This window comes from Myodes glareolus, chromosome 24 (genome assembly GCF_982192425.1).
Source record: "Myodes glareolus chromosome 24, mMyoGla1.1, whole genome shotgun sequence".
In the NCBI taxonomy this organism is placed as follows: domain Eukaryota; kingdom Metazoa; phylum Chordata; class Mammalia; order Rodentia; family Cricetidae; genus Myodes; species Myodes glareolus.
This window is the reverse complement of record NC_142049.1, coordinates 17,084,921-17,101,442: the sequence shown is the minus strand read 5'-3', so window position 1 is coordinate 17,101,442 and position 16,522 is coordinate 17,084,921. Positions and strand designations below refer to the sequence as shown.

The window sequence follows — 16,522 nt, the reverse complement described above, 5'->3', positions numbered from 1 at the left end:
CATCAAGGACAGGTTGGACCAGACACCTCACCACCACCCCCACCCCCACACACATGCAAGCATGCGTGTGTTCACGTGTGTGCACGTGCCACCCCAACACGTTCCTCCAAAGGGGCCGAAATGGAAGCATATCCAGGTGATTCAGGACACCTGGTGTGCGAGGCAGTGTTGAGGCGGACAGGGTGGTGGGCTGGAGCCTGGTCTCCCTGCTGTCTGAGGCGAGTAGCATAGCACACAGCACATGCCAGGGTAGATGACTCGGGGATTCACGAAGGCAAGACCAGCAGAGGGCAAGACTCAGGCCTCACTTGCTCCTGGGCACCTGGGGCAGATTCTAGCACAATAAAATCCGGCTCAGGCACATCTGTGTTCAGGGGGATGCTTGGGGGCTGTGGGGCTTAAGAAAAGCAGCAGATAATTTGGGTCCATGGGTCAGAACCCCACCCCAACAGGAAGTAGTTCTGAGCTTCCATTTCTAGTCTGGTCTGGTCTGGTCTGGTCTGGTCTGGCTGGCCAGCACCTACAGTTCTGACCTAGGTCCCCTGCCCCACAGTGCCAACCTCACCCAAGCTGAAAGGGCAAAAGTGATGGTGGTCTTAGAGCCCCAGCCCCGAGAGCAGGCTCAGCAGGGCCACGGACCCGAGGCATGGTCAGGACTGGGCCAGACAGTGTCAGGTGAACTCCCTCTCCCAGCACACTCCCACTTGGCACTCCCCACGGTCCTCTCTCCGGCTCTGGGCCTCGGGAGCAATCTTATAGGCTCCAGAGCCACTGATCTACTCTGTGACAGTCTCCTGCCTAGCTCTTGCAGGCACCCGTCACCATCGCCTTCAGGGTCAGGCCACTCTGTCTTTCACAAGGCAGCTCTTGGCCAGCGGTTGGACTGGAGCATTGGCTCAGTGGCTAACAGCACTTACTGCTCTTGCAGAGGTCCGTGGCTCAGTTCCCAGCATCCACATGGTGGCTCACAACCATCCAAACTGAGGTTATGCATGGTTGTGAGGCACCATGTAGGGCCTGGAACTGAATGCCAGTCCCCTTGGGAGAGCAGCTCATGCTCTTAGCCACAGAGTCATCTCTGCAGCCCCTCCTCCAAGGTTTGGTTTCTTTTCTTTTCTTTTCTTTTTTTAATTATATATACAACATTCCTTCCATGTATGCTCGCATGCCAGGAGAGGGTACCAGATCTCATTATGGATGGTTGTGAGCCACCATGTGGTTGCTGGGAATTGAACTCAGGACCTTTGGGAGAGCAGTCAGTGCTCTTAACCTCTGAGCCATTTTTCCAGCCCAGGTTTGGTTTCTTTACTTTGTAGCTCAGGCTAGCCTCCAACTCAGTACATAGCCTGGGCTAGCATCAGAACTCCAGCATCCTCCACACAGTCTCCCGAGTGCTGAGGTTGCAGCACGTCCCCATGCCTTATCTTGTTGGGCTGAATATCCCCAAATCCTTCAGCTAGTTCTCCAATGACCCAGGTTTGATCTAATTTAGGGTGAGACCTGTACCCAGGAAATGATGGCTATCAGCCAGGATCCAAAGCCATCACAACAGGCTGGCCTGTGCCCCCATTAGCCACAACTAACGGGGTGCACAGAACCGCATGAGCGCCTTGTGAGAGTTCAGGTTCAGGAGGCATCGGGTGAGAGGCAAGCAGCACCTGTGGAGAGGTGGTGCTGGATGCCTTCCAGGTGCCAAGGGCACAGAAGCAAACCCTGATGCAGGAGAATTGTCTGTATTCTGTCAATCATATTTTAATAAAACGCTGATTGGCCAGACAGGCAGTATAGGCGGAAAAACCAGACAGGAAGTAGAGGTGATGCAATGAGAACAGGAAAATTCTGGGAAGCAGGGAGGTTCCTCTGCCACTCCTGCACAGATCACCAAAGAGGCAGCATGTAACTTGCCCAACTGAGAAAGGTATGGAGCCATGTGCTAACATAGATAATGATAATGGATTAATGTAAGTTACAAGGACTAATAAAAAGCCTGGGGCTAGAGAGATGGCTCAGAGGTTAAGAGCATTGCCTGCTCTTCCAAAGGTCCTGAGTTCAATTCCCAGCAACCACATGGTGGCTCACAACCATCTGTAATGGGGGTCTGGTGCCCTCTTCTGGCCTGCAGGCATATACACAGACAGAATATTGTATACATAATAAATAAATATTTAAAAAAATAAAAAAAAAGCCTGACCTAATGGGCCAATCAGTTTATGATCTTATGGAGTCTTGTGCGTGATTTTCTTTGGGCTTGCCAGTTGTGGGGTACTGGGCAGGACAAAAACCCCAACAAGCCGGCCGTCATGTTACATATGGCGCCCAACGTGGGCCTATGTTGAACAACACGCTTGAGGGCTTGAGGGAAACAGCAGATAGTTCCAATACCTGATTCAGAATCCTGCACCCAGTAGGAAGTAGTTCTGAGTCTTTATTTCTGGTCTGGTTGGCTGGCTGGCTGGCACCTTCAGCTCTGCATGTTGCTCAGGGGACCACAGGACAATGTGTGTGCTGAGGATGGACATGGAGGGGACAGGAGTGTGGACCAAGGCCAGTGCTGAGCGTTCCAGAGACCAGAACCTTTTCCTCTGCCAGGTCTGACACAGAAGAGACCAGAGTCCTCGTGGTCCAGTCTACCCCTTGACTCATTTGCTGCCCCTGAACTTACAGTAAGTGGTACATCAGCTCTGTGTTCCAAGCTACGTTATTTTCCCCCAACGGTTATCTTGAGACCAGAGCCCTCACTTCACAGAAGGAAAAAAAAAAAACAGAAGTAGAGCCAGGCATGGTAGTGAAAAGCCTTTAATCTCAGCACTTGGGAGGCAGAAAATTCGTCTCAAACAAACAAACAAACAAAAAAGTAAAGTTGAATAAAGTACCCAAATCCTACCAGTTTGAAAGGGGTGTAACTGGGGCCCTAAGCCAGGCCCCATGCTATAGCCCAAAGCAGTAACCACTGACCCACACGGTCTTTTTGTACCAAATAGAGGCTGGTGAAGGATCAACATTCGTCTACCTCTGCACAAATAAGGCCGCCATAGAGTGTGCCCTATGATTCAAGAGTCTGGTTGGGGTGCTTTACGTCTTCTAGAAATATACTCTGAAGTCCTAAGGTCTGGGCTCTGCAGCTAGCCCACACCATAGAAGTGGGCCAAATTAGCCCAGAGAAGAGAAAGTATTATGTATTATGTTCGGGGCTCTGTGCTGCCAGTAGACTCTTGGGGTTCACCAAATCCCTTCACAGGAAATCCCTTAGGCTGGCTGTCCAGGTCGGAGGAGGGGTAGAGTAACTTCGGAAACTCAGAACTTCCTGGAGATTATAAGACCAGTGTACACACTGCATTCCACAGCTGCATGTCTAGCTGGCTAGGCAGAACACTCCCGAGTAAATAAATAATAAACAGTGGAATTTTTGTTTTGAGAGGCATGCATTAGAAACACCGTGAGAAATGTTTATCTGAAATTTCAAGTGACCACTTTTGCGGTTCTGGGACCTGACTTAGGGCCTTGGCCAGTGCTTTACTGAGCTACACCCCAGTCCCACAGTCTAATTCCAGATGCAAATGCAGATGAAGATATCCATGGAGACAGCCACAGCGGGGTGGGTAGAATTAACATCGAATGCTCTATCTCATGGCAGGTAATTGTTGCTAATTGTATATTTTCAAATAGCTAAGGGAAAAAGAGTGACGGCTAACACTTGTGATCCGAGCACTCGGAAAGCTGAGGCAGGAGCATTTCCATGAGTTTGTAGCCAGCTTGATCTAAAAGATGTTGCCTCCCCCCCCCACCAAAAAAAAAAAAAGAGCTGGGCATGGTTTCATGTGTTTGTAATCCCAGTACTTGGGAGGTGAATATAGGAGAGTTGATCATCGAATTCAAGGACAGCCAGATGGACTTGAGAACCTGCCTCCCCAAAACCGTATCAGGGTGTTTTAAACTGAGAAGGGTACAGTCAGTCACAAAGACTTTCTGAGCTGCTGTGGTCTATTGGATGTGGTTTGAGTATATCCCCGCAGGTCCCTAAGTTAGAATTTTGATTCTCAATGTGGCAACGATAAGAGGTGGTACAGAAACTGATCTGTTGGCAGGAGAATCAGCCCCAAGTCTGAGTCCAACCTGGGGTTTATACATGAGGATGGAGGGGACTTTTAAGATGTGGTATCCCACAGGAGGCGGACGGGTTGTCCTTAGAAGGATCAGTGTGTTCTCACAGGGCCCCAGTCAGTTCCTGCCAGAGACAATTTTTTAAATTTTTTTTTTTTTAGATTTGTTATGTATATAACATTCTGCCTCCATGTATGCCCGCATGCCAGAAGAGGGCACTAGATCTCATCACAGATGGTTGTGAGTCGTAGGTGATTTGCTGGGAATTGAAATCAGGACTTCTGGAAGAGCAACCAGTGCTCTTAACCTCTGAGCCATCTCTCCAGCCCCAACAATTATTATAAAAAGGGCAAAAACGTGCGGTAACACAAACCTCTAATCTCAGCACTTGGAAGGCAGAGGCAGAGACAGACAGATCTCTCTGTCCAAAACCAGTCTGATCTACACAGTGAGACCTGGTCTGGGGGAGGTGGGAAGAACATTTAAATTTTTTATTTTTTTTTTAAAAAATTAGCTTTTAGAAAATTCAAAACATGACAGAGAAAGGAAGAGTCGGTTTTGTTGTTCCGTTTGCAGTACTGGGGATAAAACCCAGGTTCTAGAACATCCAGGTGAAAGGTCAACCACTGAGTTCATCCTCAGACCCAAAAGATGGAGATTAAAATGCAGGGAATCTCCCAGTAAATGAAGCAACGAGATAAATCAAGAGATGGAAATAAAGCTGGGCGGTGGTGGCAATGCCTTTAATCCCAGAACTTGGAAGGCAGAGGCAGGCAGATCTCCATGAGTTCAAGGCCAGCCTAGTCTACAAGAGCTAGTTCCAGGACAGGCTCCAAAGCAACACAGAGAAACCCTGTCTCGAAACAAGCAAACAAACAAACAAAAGAGATGGAAATAAAAAACAGAACTCGAATCCAGGAGGTTCGACGGAACTACATAGTGAGACCCTGTCCCAAATTTAAAAAACCCAAAAAGGCTGTATATGGTAATATATGCCTTTTGTCCCGTCGCAAGCAGGTGCAAGTTTGTGCCCAGCCTGGTCTACACAATGAGCTCCAGGACGGCTGGAGCTGCATCATAGACTCTGTCTCAAAACAAGAAAAGAGACTCGTGTCTCTCTGTTCTGGAGGCTGTGACATTCCAGAGCACAGCGCCAACATGCCACAAGGGCCGCATCCTATGGCAGAAGCCACCCCAAGTCAAAACAGAGTGAGCACGGCAGAGAGCTAGCCTTTTCGGCAAAGTCAAATTCAGTCAGGAGAGCAGAGGCCTTACGGCCCCTGTCACCTCCCAAAGGCCCCACCCTCCACACCGTTGAGGGGGGAGTATTTTCAGCGCAGGAGTTCCAGGGGACTGACCCAACACCTAGTCAGTACTGTGTCCTCCCTAAGGAGACCTGAGTTCACAGAGATGCCGTGATGGCGCTAGACCATGGATGACCGCCTAGAGCTGTCAGTTTGGAGAGTCACAGGGCCTTGGGGAGGGGTGGCTTAATCTATCAGGGTTCCAACTCTCGCCATGAAATATTTGGCTATGTAATATGTGTAATAAAAAGATTAACTTGCGAAATGAGGAACCTTTACATGGCCATTAATGACTCCAGGCTGTGCCAGCTAAATCAGTTCTTGGAAACTTTTAAAATTTATTTGAACTAAAGCTTTTTTATTTATTTACTTTGTTTGCATGACTATTTTGTCCACGTGCATGTATGTACACCACGTGTGGATCCTCTGGATTTGGGGGCCATTATGTGGGTGCTGGGAATCGAACCCAGGTCCTTTGTAAGAACAAGTGCTCTCAACCACGGAGCCATGTCTCCAGCCCTCTTAAGCATTCAGGTCACACTAACCTTGACTTACTGATCACTGATATATATGTATGTACGTATATGTATATATGTATATATACATATATAATTATATGATATATATATATAATTCATATATATATATCACACCTGGCCCTCACACCCCTGCCCTAGCAGCACCCTCTTATCCCACCACCAGGCCTTACCCTTCTGGCATGCTCTCCCCGTCCCCCTCCCTCATCAAACAATACTCTTGGTTCAAGGCCCAGCGACAACCACTCAGCCTCCGTGGCCAAGGCCCAACCGTCCCAGGAGCTCTCATTTAGCCCCTTCCCAGAGGTCATGCAGGACACGGGCACCTTGTTTAAACTGTAATTGTCGCTGAGGGAGCCTGTGCGTCGTACGTTGTGTTAACTCAGTTATTTCCCACAGCCGTCCTGGGAGCAGACGCTCTACTCATTCCTGTTTCACCCACCGGAAGGACGAGCTCAGGCAGGTTGAGGGCCCTGCCTAAAAGCAAAGGAGCGCCCATAAATGCTTTGATATGCTCGCACATGGGTTTTATTTGTTTTTGTTTTTAGAGACAGGCGTTTCTGTAGCCCAGGCTGGCCTCGAACTTTCTACGTTACTAGGGATGGACGTGAACTCCTGATCCTCTTGCCTTTGCCTCCCAAGTGCTTGGATTAGAGCCCCCTCCCCAGTAACAGTATCTGCAGGAGAGAAAAGCTCCAGGACCAGGTCTTAATGAGTTGTGCAGGCTGACCTTACACACTGTTCCCCCATCCTCCTGCCTCAGTCTCCCCAGTGCTAAATTACTAGTGTATGCCGCCACACCTGACTGTCAGTCCCTTCTTTATAAGTGGCAGGTGCAATGAAGACCCAATGTAAGGCTTTCAGGACCATTCCTGCGAGGGCCAGAAGCCTCCCTGCAGCAATCACTGCTGAGATGAGGAGGAATTAGATGACATTGAGGTGACACAAGGCATAGTTGGCTTTGGGTACCCACTTCCTATTCTCTCACCCCCCGGGGGTTGCGGGGTTCCATTTTTAGGGGGTAGAGAGAGCTGAGGTCAACGAGATGACTTTTTTAGTGTCATTCAGCAAATTAGCTAATGTGGGGCCTGAGGAAACCCCTAACATGTCCTGTCTGCCACTGGGCCTGTCACTGGTCCAGTCCCATGCAGCGCACCTGAGAGCATTGGGTAAACGTTACTAGGAATAGCTCATCACAGGCTAATGATAAAGGACGGCCGCTCCTCAAGTGGGCCAAGGAGGTGCAAGAGGGACAGCCAGATACCCTGCAGTCCGTGGACCGGTCTCCATAGTGGCGGTGGGTTCCTGGGCACTCGGGCAGCAGTAGCTGGGCGGAGTGCGGGTGGGGGCTCAGTGAGAAGCTTAGCAACTCCATCCAGATGCGAATTGTCCCTCCCACACTTCCCGGCAGCAGGGGCCTCAATTAGAGCCTTCGAGGGGTCAGAATCCACACCTCCGCAAATGGGCCCGCTTTCCCAGGCCCCCCCCTGCCCAGACCTTCCCTGGGCTCTGTGGGTTTTGACACCTCTCTGCAACCTGGCAGGGGGCCACCTCACACCTTTGGTCCAGATAAAAGTTAGGACCTGGAGGTGACCGGTCCAGCTTCCCAGAGTCACACCAGCCATGGCCCAGTCACCCCCTCCTCGGAGCCTCCAGGGCCTCGACCACTGGGTCTTCTCCCAGAGCTGGGGCTGGACCCAGCACTCAGATTCCACGTCCCCAGCCTCATCCTCGGATTCATCCGGATCGTGTCCCTGCTACATCACCCGCCGGACCTCGCAGTCCGCGAGTCTGGCCCGTAGCTCGAGCAAAGCTCAAGCCACCGCGCCGGCGCCCCGACGTGCGCGCCCAGCGCCGGCAGGAGGACAGCGGCAGAGCGCCAGCGAGCGGGAGAAGCTGCGCATGCGCACGCTCGCCCGCGCGCTGCATGAACTGCGCCGCTTCCTGCCGCCGTCTGTGGCGCCTGCTGGCCAGAGCCTGACCAAGATCGAGACGCTGCGACTGGCCATCCGCTACATCGGCCACCTGTCGGCCGTGCTGGGCCTCAGCGAGGACAGTCTGCAGAGCAGGCGCCGACGGAGCGCAGACACCGCGTCCTCTCACCGATGCCCTCTGTGCCCCGACGGCGGCCCGTCGCAGGCTCAGTTGCTTGGCCCTGGCCTGGGATCAACCATTAGTAGTGGGGTGTCCTGGGTGTCCCCTCCCGCTTGTCCCGGACCCCGAGTCTCACCTGAAAACCTTGGGAGCAGGATCTCGAACGTGGATCCCTGGGTGACACCTCCTTATTGTCCTCAAATACAGTCACCCTTGAACCAGTCCCTAGGAAGAGCCCCTGACACCTCTCACTGGACACCACCCCAAGCCTATTCTGGTGTGCAGACATCCCCAGAGCCTAGCAACAAGACTGGACTCTGGTCACCATCCACTGCTTCCGCAGAGCTGACTGAAGTGTACCAGGTAGGTCCCAGGGCTCCTGACGCTTTCTCCAGGGAGGTCCCCAGGCTCTGGTTGGAAATAGAGTAGATGGATGGTCTCTAACCTATACAGGGTCTCCAACTTTTCAGGTCCCAGGTTCTCTAGTGAAGGGGAGGATGGAAGGAGCCTTATTGACAGCTATGGGGAGAAGACGAGTCCCTGGGACGTTAAAGCCACCTCCACAGTGGCCATCACTGCTATACAACAGTCTCCACAGCCTGGGGAAGAGAGGATGGCTCTTGGATTTACACAGAGGCCAGGGTGGAAGATGAGGGGTTGCAATGCCCAGAAATTCTAAGTTCAGGGCAGGATTGAGCCCCAGGGGTACGGGCAGCACTTCCTGAATAGATTCTTCTGGCGTTGGGGACCTTTGTGTTTTCTTTGAGGTCTATTCATTTGTGAATGCCTTGTGGTCCATAAAAGATTCTATTAATGACTGAGTTTTACTGAGTGCTCAATGTTTGCTGACACCTATGTCTGATTATTCATCCCTGCTAATACAGCCCTGTGAAACATTAGCATCCCCATTTTACAGGTGGGAAAACTGAGATGAAGAGACTTCTTATAGCTAGTGAGTAGCAGAGCTAGGATTTGAAGGTTGGCAGTGTGTCTCCAGAACCAGTGTTCTTGACCTCTGCACCCCACTGCACTGTTGGGGCATCCAGACACCACCAGCCGCACTCCTGGGGGGAAACAGCCAGGTTTGGAATCTCCAAACAGTGGCCAGGGAATAAGCCCTTCTCGTCTCTCTTGCAGAGTATTTCCGTGTCTCCAGAACCCTGCCTGTCCCTGGGAAGCCCACCCCTCCTTCCCCGCTCTTCGTGCCAGAGACTACAGCCTCAACCTCAGTGGGGCTGCTGGGGCCACCATGCAGAGTCGCTCTCCAGCTCCGAGGACCAAGGTTCCAGTCCGGCCTGCCAGCTGCCTGTGGCCAGCCCCACCCCGGGCTCAGGCCTGCAGCTCAGTAGCTGTCCTGAACTGTGGCAGGAAGACCTGGAGGGGCCTCCACTGAATATCTTCTACTAATGGCCATGCCTGCTCCCTGTCGGTGTGGAGGCGGGGCTGGTTGGAAGGGCCTTCATCTGCGTCTTCTGTGACATGCTGAGCTTTCCGTAGCCACAAATCTCTTTTCCCAGGTGTCGCCTTTCATGGAACCTATCTGGAACAGAGAGATAGTAGGTACCTTCCCTGACTGGAGGGGGTTGTGACAATGCCCTCCACTCCTAGGTATCCTAGACCAGTGGTTCTCAACCTTCCTAATGCTGCAGCCCTTTAACACAGTTCCTCATGCCGTGCTGACCCCAACCGTAAAATTGTTTTCTTTGCTACTTCGTAACTGTACTTTTGCGACTATTATGATCATAATGTGAATACCCATGTTTTCTGATGGTCTTAGGCGACCCCTGTGAAAGGGTCATGTGACCGCTCCCCCCCCACCCCCGCGCCAGGTTGAGAACTGCTGTTCTAATGGCTCAGAGCTCTGTGGAGTCTAAGCAGCTCTGAGAATGGGGTGTCCTAGGTCTGGACGATAGAACATGACCATGCCCTGCTTGCTGGTGACAGCTGGCCAGAATCTTATATGCTTGTTTTATAATTGTTTTGTAATTAAAAAGTAAACCAACAAAAATTTGTTTGCTTCTGATTTTCTTTTATCAGCTTACATTTTACTTGCTTTTGAAAGGAAGTATTTCTGTTGAGGGGGACGAGCCTGCCACTCCTCCGCTTCTGCAATCCAGGCCTGCCAAGATTGGCATGAGCTTGTCAGTTTGACAGTGTTTGCGGTGCCTGGGTACAGGGGCCAGGAGCTCCTGACCTACAGCGATAGATGACTTCAGGATGTGTGTGTGCAGTCCTGGATAAACAGGGCTGAATGGGGATATGAGGTGCCCAGATACTGTGAGGTAGGGCTCTTTCAAAGTTATAAGAAATGTGATGGCCGGGTGATGGTGGCTCACGCCTTTAATCCCAGCACTTGGGAGGCAGAGGCAGGCAGATCTCTGAGTTCAAAGCCAGCCTGGTCTACAAAGTGAGTTCTAGGACAGCCACGGCTATACAGAGAAGCCCTGTCTCAAAAAAACTTAAAAAAAAAAAGAAAAGAAAGAAAGAAACGAAAGAAATGTGGTGCCAGGTGTGGTGGCGCACGCCTTTAATCCCAGCACTCCAGAAACAGAGGCAGGTGGTTCTCTGTGAGTTCAAGGCCAGCCTGGTCTACATAGTGAATTCCTAGGGAGCTAGGACTATATAGAAAGACCCAGGTGTCTCAAAAAACTTTTTTGTTGTTGTTGTTGTATTTCAAATGATTTTGAGTGACCCCTTCTGGCTAGGCCCAGTTTTAGTTGTGTGGACTTCCATGACAAAAGACACCAACTGGGTGTCTCGAAGGACAGAGACTTAATGTCAGTTCTAGAGGCTGAAAACCCAAGACCAAAGTGTAGGCAGGCTTGGCTGTGTCTGGGGCCTCCCTTAGCCTCCAGGTATTATCCTCCTCCTTTTATTTGTGTTATAATCCCTTACAGGGACACCAGTCATGCATGTGCTTCTCTCTCTCTCTCTCTCTCTCTCTCTCTCTCTCTCTCTCTCTCTCTGTGTGTGTGTGTGTGTGTTGTATGAATGTGAATGTGTAGGTGTGCACACACTCCACACAAGGAGGTCAGAGCAAGGACCAAGGTTGTCTTCCCCTACTGTTACTCTCCACCTTACAGCCTTGGGACAATGTCTCTCACTAAATCAGAAGCTCCCTGTTTGGGCTAGCCTGCACCTTACAGCCTTGAGACAGGGTCTCTCACTAAACCAGAAGCTCCCTGTTTGGGCTAGCCTGCACCTTACAGCCTTGAGACAGGGTCTCTCACTAAACCAGAAGCTCTCTGTTTAGGCTAGCCTGGCTGGCCACCTCAGGTTCAGTTTGTCTCTGCCTCACAATGCTGGGGCTACAGACACACCCAGTCATGTCTAACTTTTTACAAGAGTCCTGGGGATCCTCAGGCTTGAAGAGCAAGCACTCTTATTAACTGAGCCATTTCCCTAGTCCCTTCTCCCCATTTAATCTTAATTCAGTCCCACTCTGAGGTACTAGATGGTAGGGATTGCATTTGCTTCTTGTGGCTATCACAAAATGCCAGAGGTAATTAAATTTAAAAGGGAACATTAGCTGGTCGGTGGTGGTGCACACCTTTAATCCCAGCACTCGGGAAGCAGAGGCAGGTGGATCTCTGTGAGTTCGAGTTCAGCCTGGTCTACAAGAGCCAGTTCCAGGACAGCTAGGGCTGTTACACAGAGAAACCCTGTCTCAAAAAGAAAAAAAAAAGCATTAATCTTGGTTCCTAGTTCAGGTCCTCTTGTAAGGCCTCACCTCTAATAGTACCCTCCTGGGCACCAAGCCTTCAACGCATGGATCTGTGAGGGCGCATGCAAAATCTAAATCACAGCAAGGGGCTTCAATCTCAGTTCTAAGGGGACCTGTTCAGCCTGTTGTTAAGTACCAGTGTAAAATTATTCCCCAACAAATCAGGCAAATTATAGGGAGCCCCATAATCAGTCCCTAGATTCTAAATGTAAAGATGACGCTTGTATAGGGGCTTGGGGACCATTTCATTCTTCAGTTTCTAGACCATCAATCCCCGTCGCTTGGATTCGGGGCATCTTCAGCAAGCCTAACAGGCTTCTGGGAAAGGGTATGATGATCTACTAGCGGGTAGAAGCAGCCAATGTTTTGAGTTGGCTGGGGGAGAGCAGAGAGTTGAAGAGGGAATCTCAAAGGAGGCAAGATTAAGTGGAACCCTGTGAGTAGTAGATTATAGAAGCTGGGAATAGGGGTGAAATGGCCAGGGGAGATCTTGGGTCCTTTCAACACTTCATTAAAAAAAAAAAAAATAAAAGAGCTACTAGGCCTGGGGATGTGGCTCAGTTGGTACAGTGCTTGCCTCCCATGCAGAAGGCCCTGGGTTCAATCCCCAGTACCACGTAAAACTATGCATGGTAAGCACCTATAATCCCAGAGCTGGGGAGGTGGAGGCAGGAGGCTCATCCTCAGCCACAAAGCATGGTCAAGACTATCATGGGATACATCAGACTCTGGATCAAAAACAAGTCACCAAAGAGCCTAGGTGGAGAGAAGGAAGGGAGGAAGCTGTTGATTCCCTGGCCAGGATCTTGGCCATACATGAGGCCTCTCATATGTGGGAACTCTGGTCCTATGTGGAGCCAGTTGTCTGTTGACACGCCCTAAGACAAGTTACTCCCTTATTGGTGCAAGTTTCTGTCCCACCAGCAGCTCCCAAATAAACACACTGAGGCTTGTTTTAATTACAAATATTCAGCCAATAGCTCAGGCTTATCACTAGCTAACTCTTACATTTAAATTAACCCATATTTCTTATCTATGCTCTGTCACGTGTCTTGATACCTTTTCTTAGTACGGCATGCCCATCTTGTTTCTCTCTCAGTCTGCTGGCAATTTTCCCAGACTCCACCCTTCTCCCACCTGATATTCTCAGTTTGGCCTAAATTTATCCTGTTCAGCTATTGGCCAGTCAGTTTCTTTATTAAACCAATCACAGCGACACAGTGTAAAGGAATATTCCACACTCCCTCTCTGAGCCTCAGTTTACCCCCTCCTAAAGGAAGAACTGGCTTAGGTAATTACTAGAGGGGGTCTATTCTTTTTTTCTTTCGTCTATTAGAAGTGGTCTAGTTCCAGCTTCAGGGTCTAACAGTCCTTAAGGACTGTCACTATTCCTGGGAAGATGAGGAAAAGTCTACAGCACATGTACATATGCACACACGCATGCACTCATGTGTGCACACACACAAGCACACTCACACACAGACTTACTTCAGTGCACACTACATTCAATTCTTCTTTGCTGAGTAACTGTAGGTGAACTATGAAAGCCCTTTGCATCTGCTTCTCCAAACGTGCAGTGGAGATCATAATAGATCCCACCTGTCCCTCGGGGTTGCTATACTTGGAAGATGATGGCCGCTTAAGAAACGGAGTAGCTGAGTCAGGTCACAGAACTAATGACCCAATCAGGTGACTCCCAAACTAATTGGATATTGAGCCACCTGGGCACAGTGTCCCACTTAAAGAGGGACTTTGAGGTCCAGACAGGATTTGACTCAGTAGTTCTTCCTTATACGTTCCTTTTCTTTTATTTTTTCTTTTTTCTTTCTTTCTTTCTTTCTTTCTTTTTTTTTTTTTTTGAGACAGGGTTTCTCTGTAGCTTTGGAGCCTGTCCTGAAACTCATTCTTGTAGAACAGGCTGGCCTCGAACTCACAGTGATTCACCTGCCTCTGCCTCACGAGTGCTGGGATTAAAGGCATGCACCACCACCGCCCAGTACACCTTCTTGTTCCAGTTGAGCAAAGAGACCTAGGGAGGAAAGCAACTTCCCTTCCCATAGCTCCTAGCTAGGTGTAAGCACCATGCACCTGACTCCAGTCTGCCGCTTCTCCCTTTCCAAGAGGACATGGGGCTCGATACCTGTCTCACTAGACCTGGCCTCAAGGCAGAACTAGACAAGTGCCAGAGCTTCCTGTGATTGACACTTGCTTAGGATGAGCTCCCAAAGGGACAGAAAGACATCATTCCTGCCTCAGTTCCCAGCATGGAGGTCCAATGGGATGCGCGTGGGGGGGGGGAGGTGGTGGTGCAGAAGACCCACCTACAAGTTGCAACTGGAAATAAGCAGGTAGGCTCAGCCCTGCCTCTCAAAGCTGTAACCCCTCCCTGTCTTCCCACCCATCCCTTGTCTTCACACAGATTGCCCTGAGCTACTCTTAGAGCAGGGAGAATGGAGATGTTGGTGCCGGTTGGGATGACTGGGGGCCCTTTTAGCATCTTTAGGAGACTAAACACTGCCTGAGTATTCACCCAGGATTTCTAATGGCCACGCTGTCTCTACATGCAAAAGTTGAGGCTTGGAGGAGTAGGCCTGGTTGGCTCAGAATCAAGGCTGCAGTAAAGGTTTACTGAGCTTGGTTCATCCCTCACCTTCAGGTGCTATTCTGAGACCCCTGGGACTGCAGCTGTCTGCTGGAAGCATCCTTATCCCTGATGGCAATGGTCTGTCCCCTTGCAGGCAGAGGCTGGACAGGCAGTGGGCAGCCTGCATTCTAGTGAGTTTCTTCTCTGGGACCTTAACTAAGCTCTTGTGGGCAGGCTTTTGGCTCTGGGTATCTCGGCTGCATCTCAGGGGACTGGCATCTTCCAGCCACACAGAGCCTTATGAATGCCAGCATTTTAAGGAGACAGGGAACAGGAACTTATAAATGTGGATGTCACAGACTCTGGCTCAGCTAAAAGTAAAGGTTAGGTTACCACTAACTTTGACGATAGAGTCAAAGGTAGTTCCTACGCCAGAGTCACGACTTAATCTCTCTGGCCTCAGCTACCTTATCTATAAATCTGAGTGGGTGTGGCTGTGTAGCCCCACTTTGCAGCATGAGCCTAGCGTGCATTAGGTTTGGTCCACAGCACTGAAAAAGTCAAACTAAAAACAACAACAACAAAAAAACACAGATTAAGATAGTCTATGATCATTTAGCATCAGCTAAGAAAGAGGGGATGCTGGTAGACTGCTCTCTGATAAGCCAATTCTCCCCTGTGATATCCACAGGGACCCGAAACAGTGAGACTGACCCCTCCCCCAGCTGAACGCCAGAAGGTCAAGTGCTAGCCAAGGCTGCTGGGTATTGGCGACAGGAAGGGTTGGTGCAGAGTGAAGGAGGCTGGACATTTAATCTAGGGCAGCCCAGGGAACCTCCGGCAGGGCCCCTCACCAAGGCCAGGCCACAGGATCTTGCCCCTCCTTGCCCTTTGATATGCAGATAGAAGGGGAGAAGTTGGGAGCTTTCCCGCCTGCCCCAGTACCGGACTACCCCTTCTCACTTGGGAAGGAGGGCTGCTTGGAGCCAGAGGAGGCTAAGGATGGTAATACTTGCTTTGTTGCTAAGAATGACCTTGAACTCCTGTCCCTCCTGCTCCTGTGTCCAAAAGTCACCGAAAAGCCAGAGAGGTGGCTCAGTTGATAGTGCCTGCAGCTCAGGCTTGAAGACTGACTTCAGAGACCCTCATAGTAATAAGTAATTAGAGTAATAAATAAATAGGTGGATAGTTCAGAGACCCAGGTGGAGAACAACCCAGAAAGACAGACACTCAGTGTGGACTGCTGGCCAACACACACACGGATACACGTGTGCACACATGTATGCATGTACATACACCCACACAAAAGCAGCCAAGAACATAATAGCTGTGGTATGTCTCACGCCACGAGCCTTTAATTCCAGCTCTCGGGAGGCAGAGGCAGGCAGTTTCTGTGAGTTCAAGGCTAGCCTGGTCTATCTATATCTGGAGGCCATCCAGAGCTATAAAATAATCGATTGATTGATTGATTTTTTTTAAAGAGGGATCCCTGTTGGGAAGTGACGTTTGTGGGTAATAACTGATGTCCCAAGGTTTTTTCCCTTCAAATCATCCAGCAGGGCCCGGTTGGGCTGAGGTTGTGTGAGCTTCTTATAACCGGACTATGTTACTGCTTTTGGCAAAAAGAACTGACTCCTTGCTTGGGACCCCACAGTAACAAAAGAATAAAAACCTGATAGTCCTGCCTGCCTTCTCCATCTGTCTCCTTTTCCTTAAAGCTACGAGACAAGGGTCTCAGTCAGTCAAGTACTTTACTCATAAACGTGAGGATCCAAGTCTATGCAAGCACCCATTCATAAAGCTGGTCACAGCGGTGCAAACCCATAACCCCAGCTCTGCGAGGGGAGACAGAAGGGTCTGCGGGACTCAGAGGCGAGCTCTGGGTTCAGTGAGAGATGCTGTCTCACAAAAAAATAAATAAATACACCGGGTAGAGGTGGTGGATGGAGACAGGTGGATCTCTATGAGCCTGGTCTACCGAGGAAATCCCAGGATGACCAGAGCTGTTATGCAGAGAAACCCTGTCTTGAAAAAAAATTAACTAAACAAATAAATAAAAATAAGTAAATAATAAATAAATAGGTAAATAGTGATAGAGTAAGACCACCTGTGGCCTTCACACACATTTGCACGCACACAAGGACTCGGACACGCAGATACCAAGACACAAATAAAAGAG

General features: G+C 50.0%; 1 protein-coding gene across 1 annotated transcript; it reads left to right on the top strand.

The window, feature by feature from the left end:
• Window positions 1-7,564: 7,564 nt before the first annotated feature.
• Window positions 7,565-10,032, top strand: Mesp2 (mesoderm posterior bHLH transcription factor 2). Its single transcript, XM_048434989.3, has 2 exons — window positions 7,565-8,398; window positions 9,173-10,032. The coding sequence occupies exons 1-2, from the start codon at window positions 7,565-7,567 to the stop codon at window positions 9,440-9,442; spliced, it is 1,104 nt and encodes a 367-aa protein (XP_048290946.3). The 3' UTR covers window positions 9,443-10,032.
• The last annotated feature ends 6,490 nt before the right edge of the window (window positions 10,033-16,522 follow it).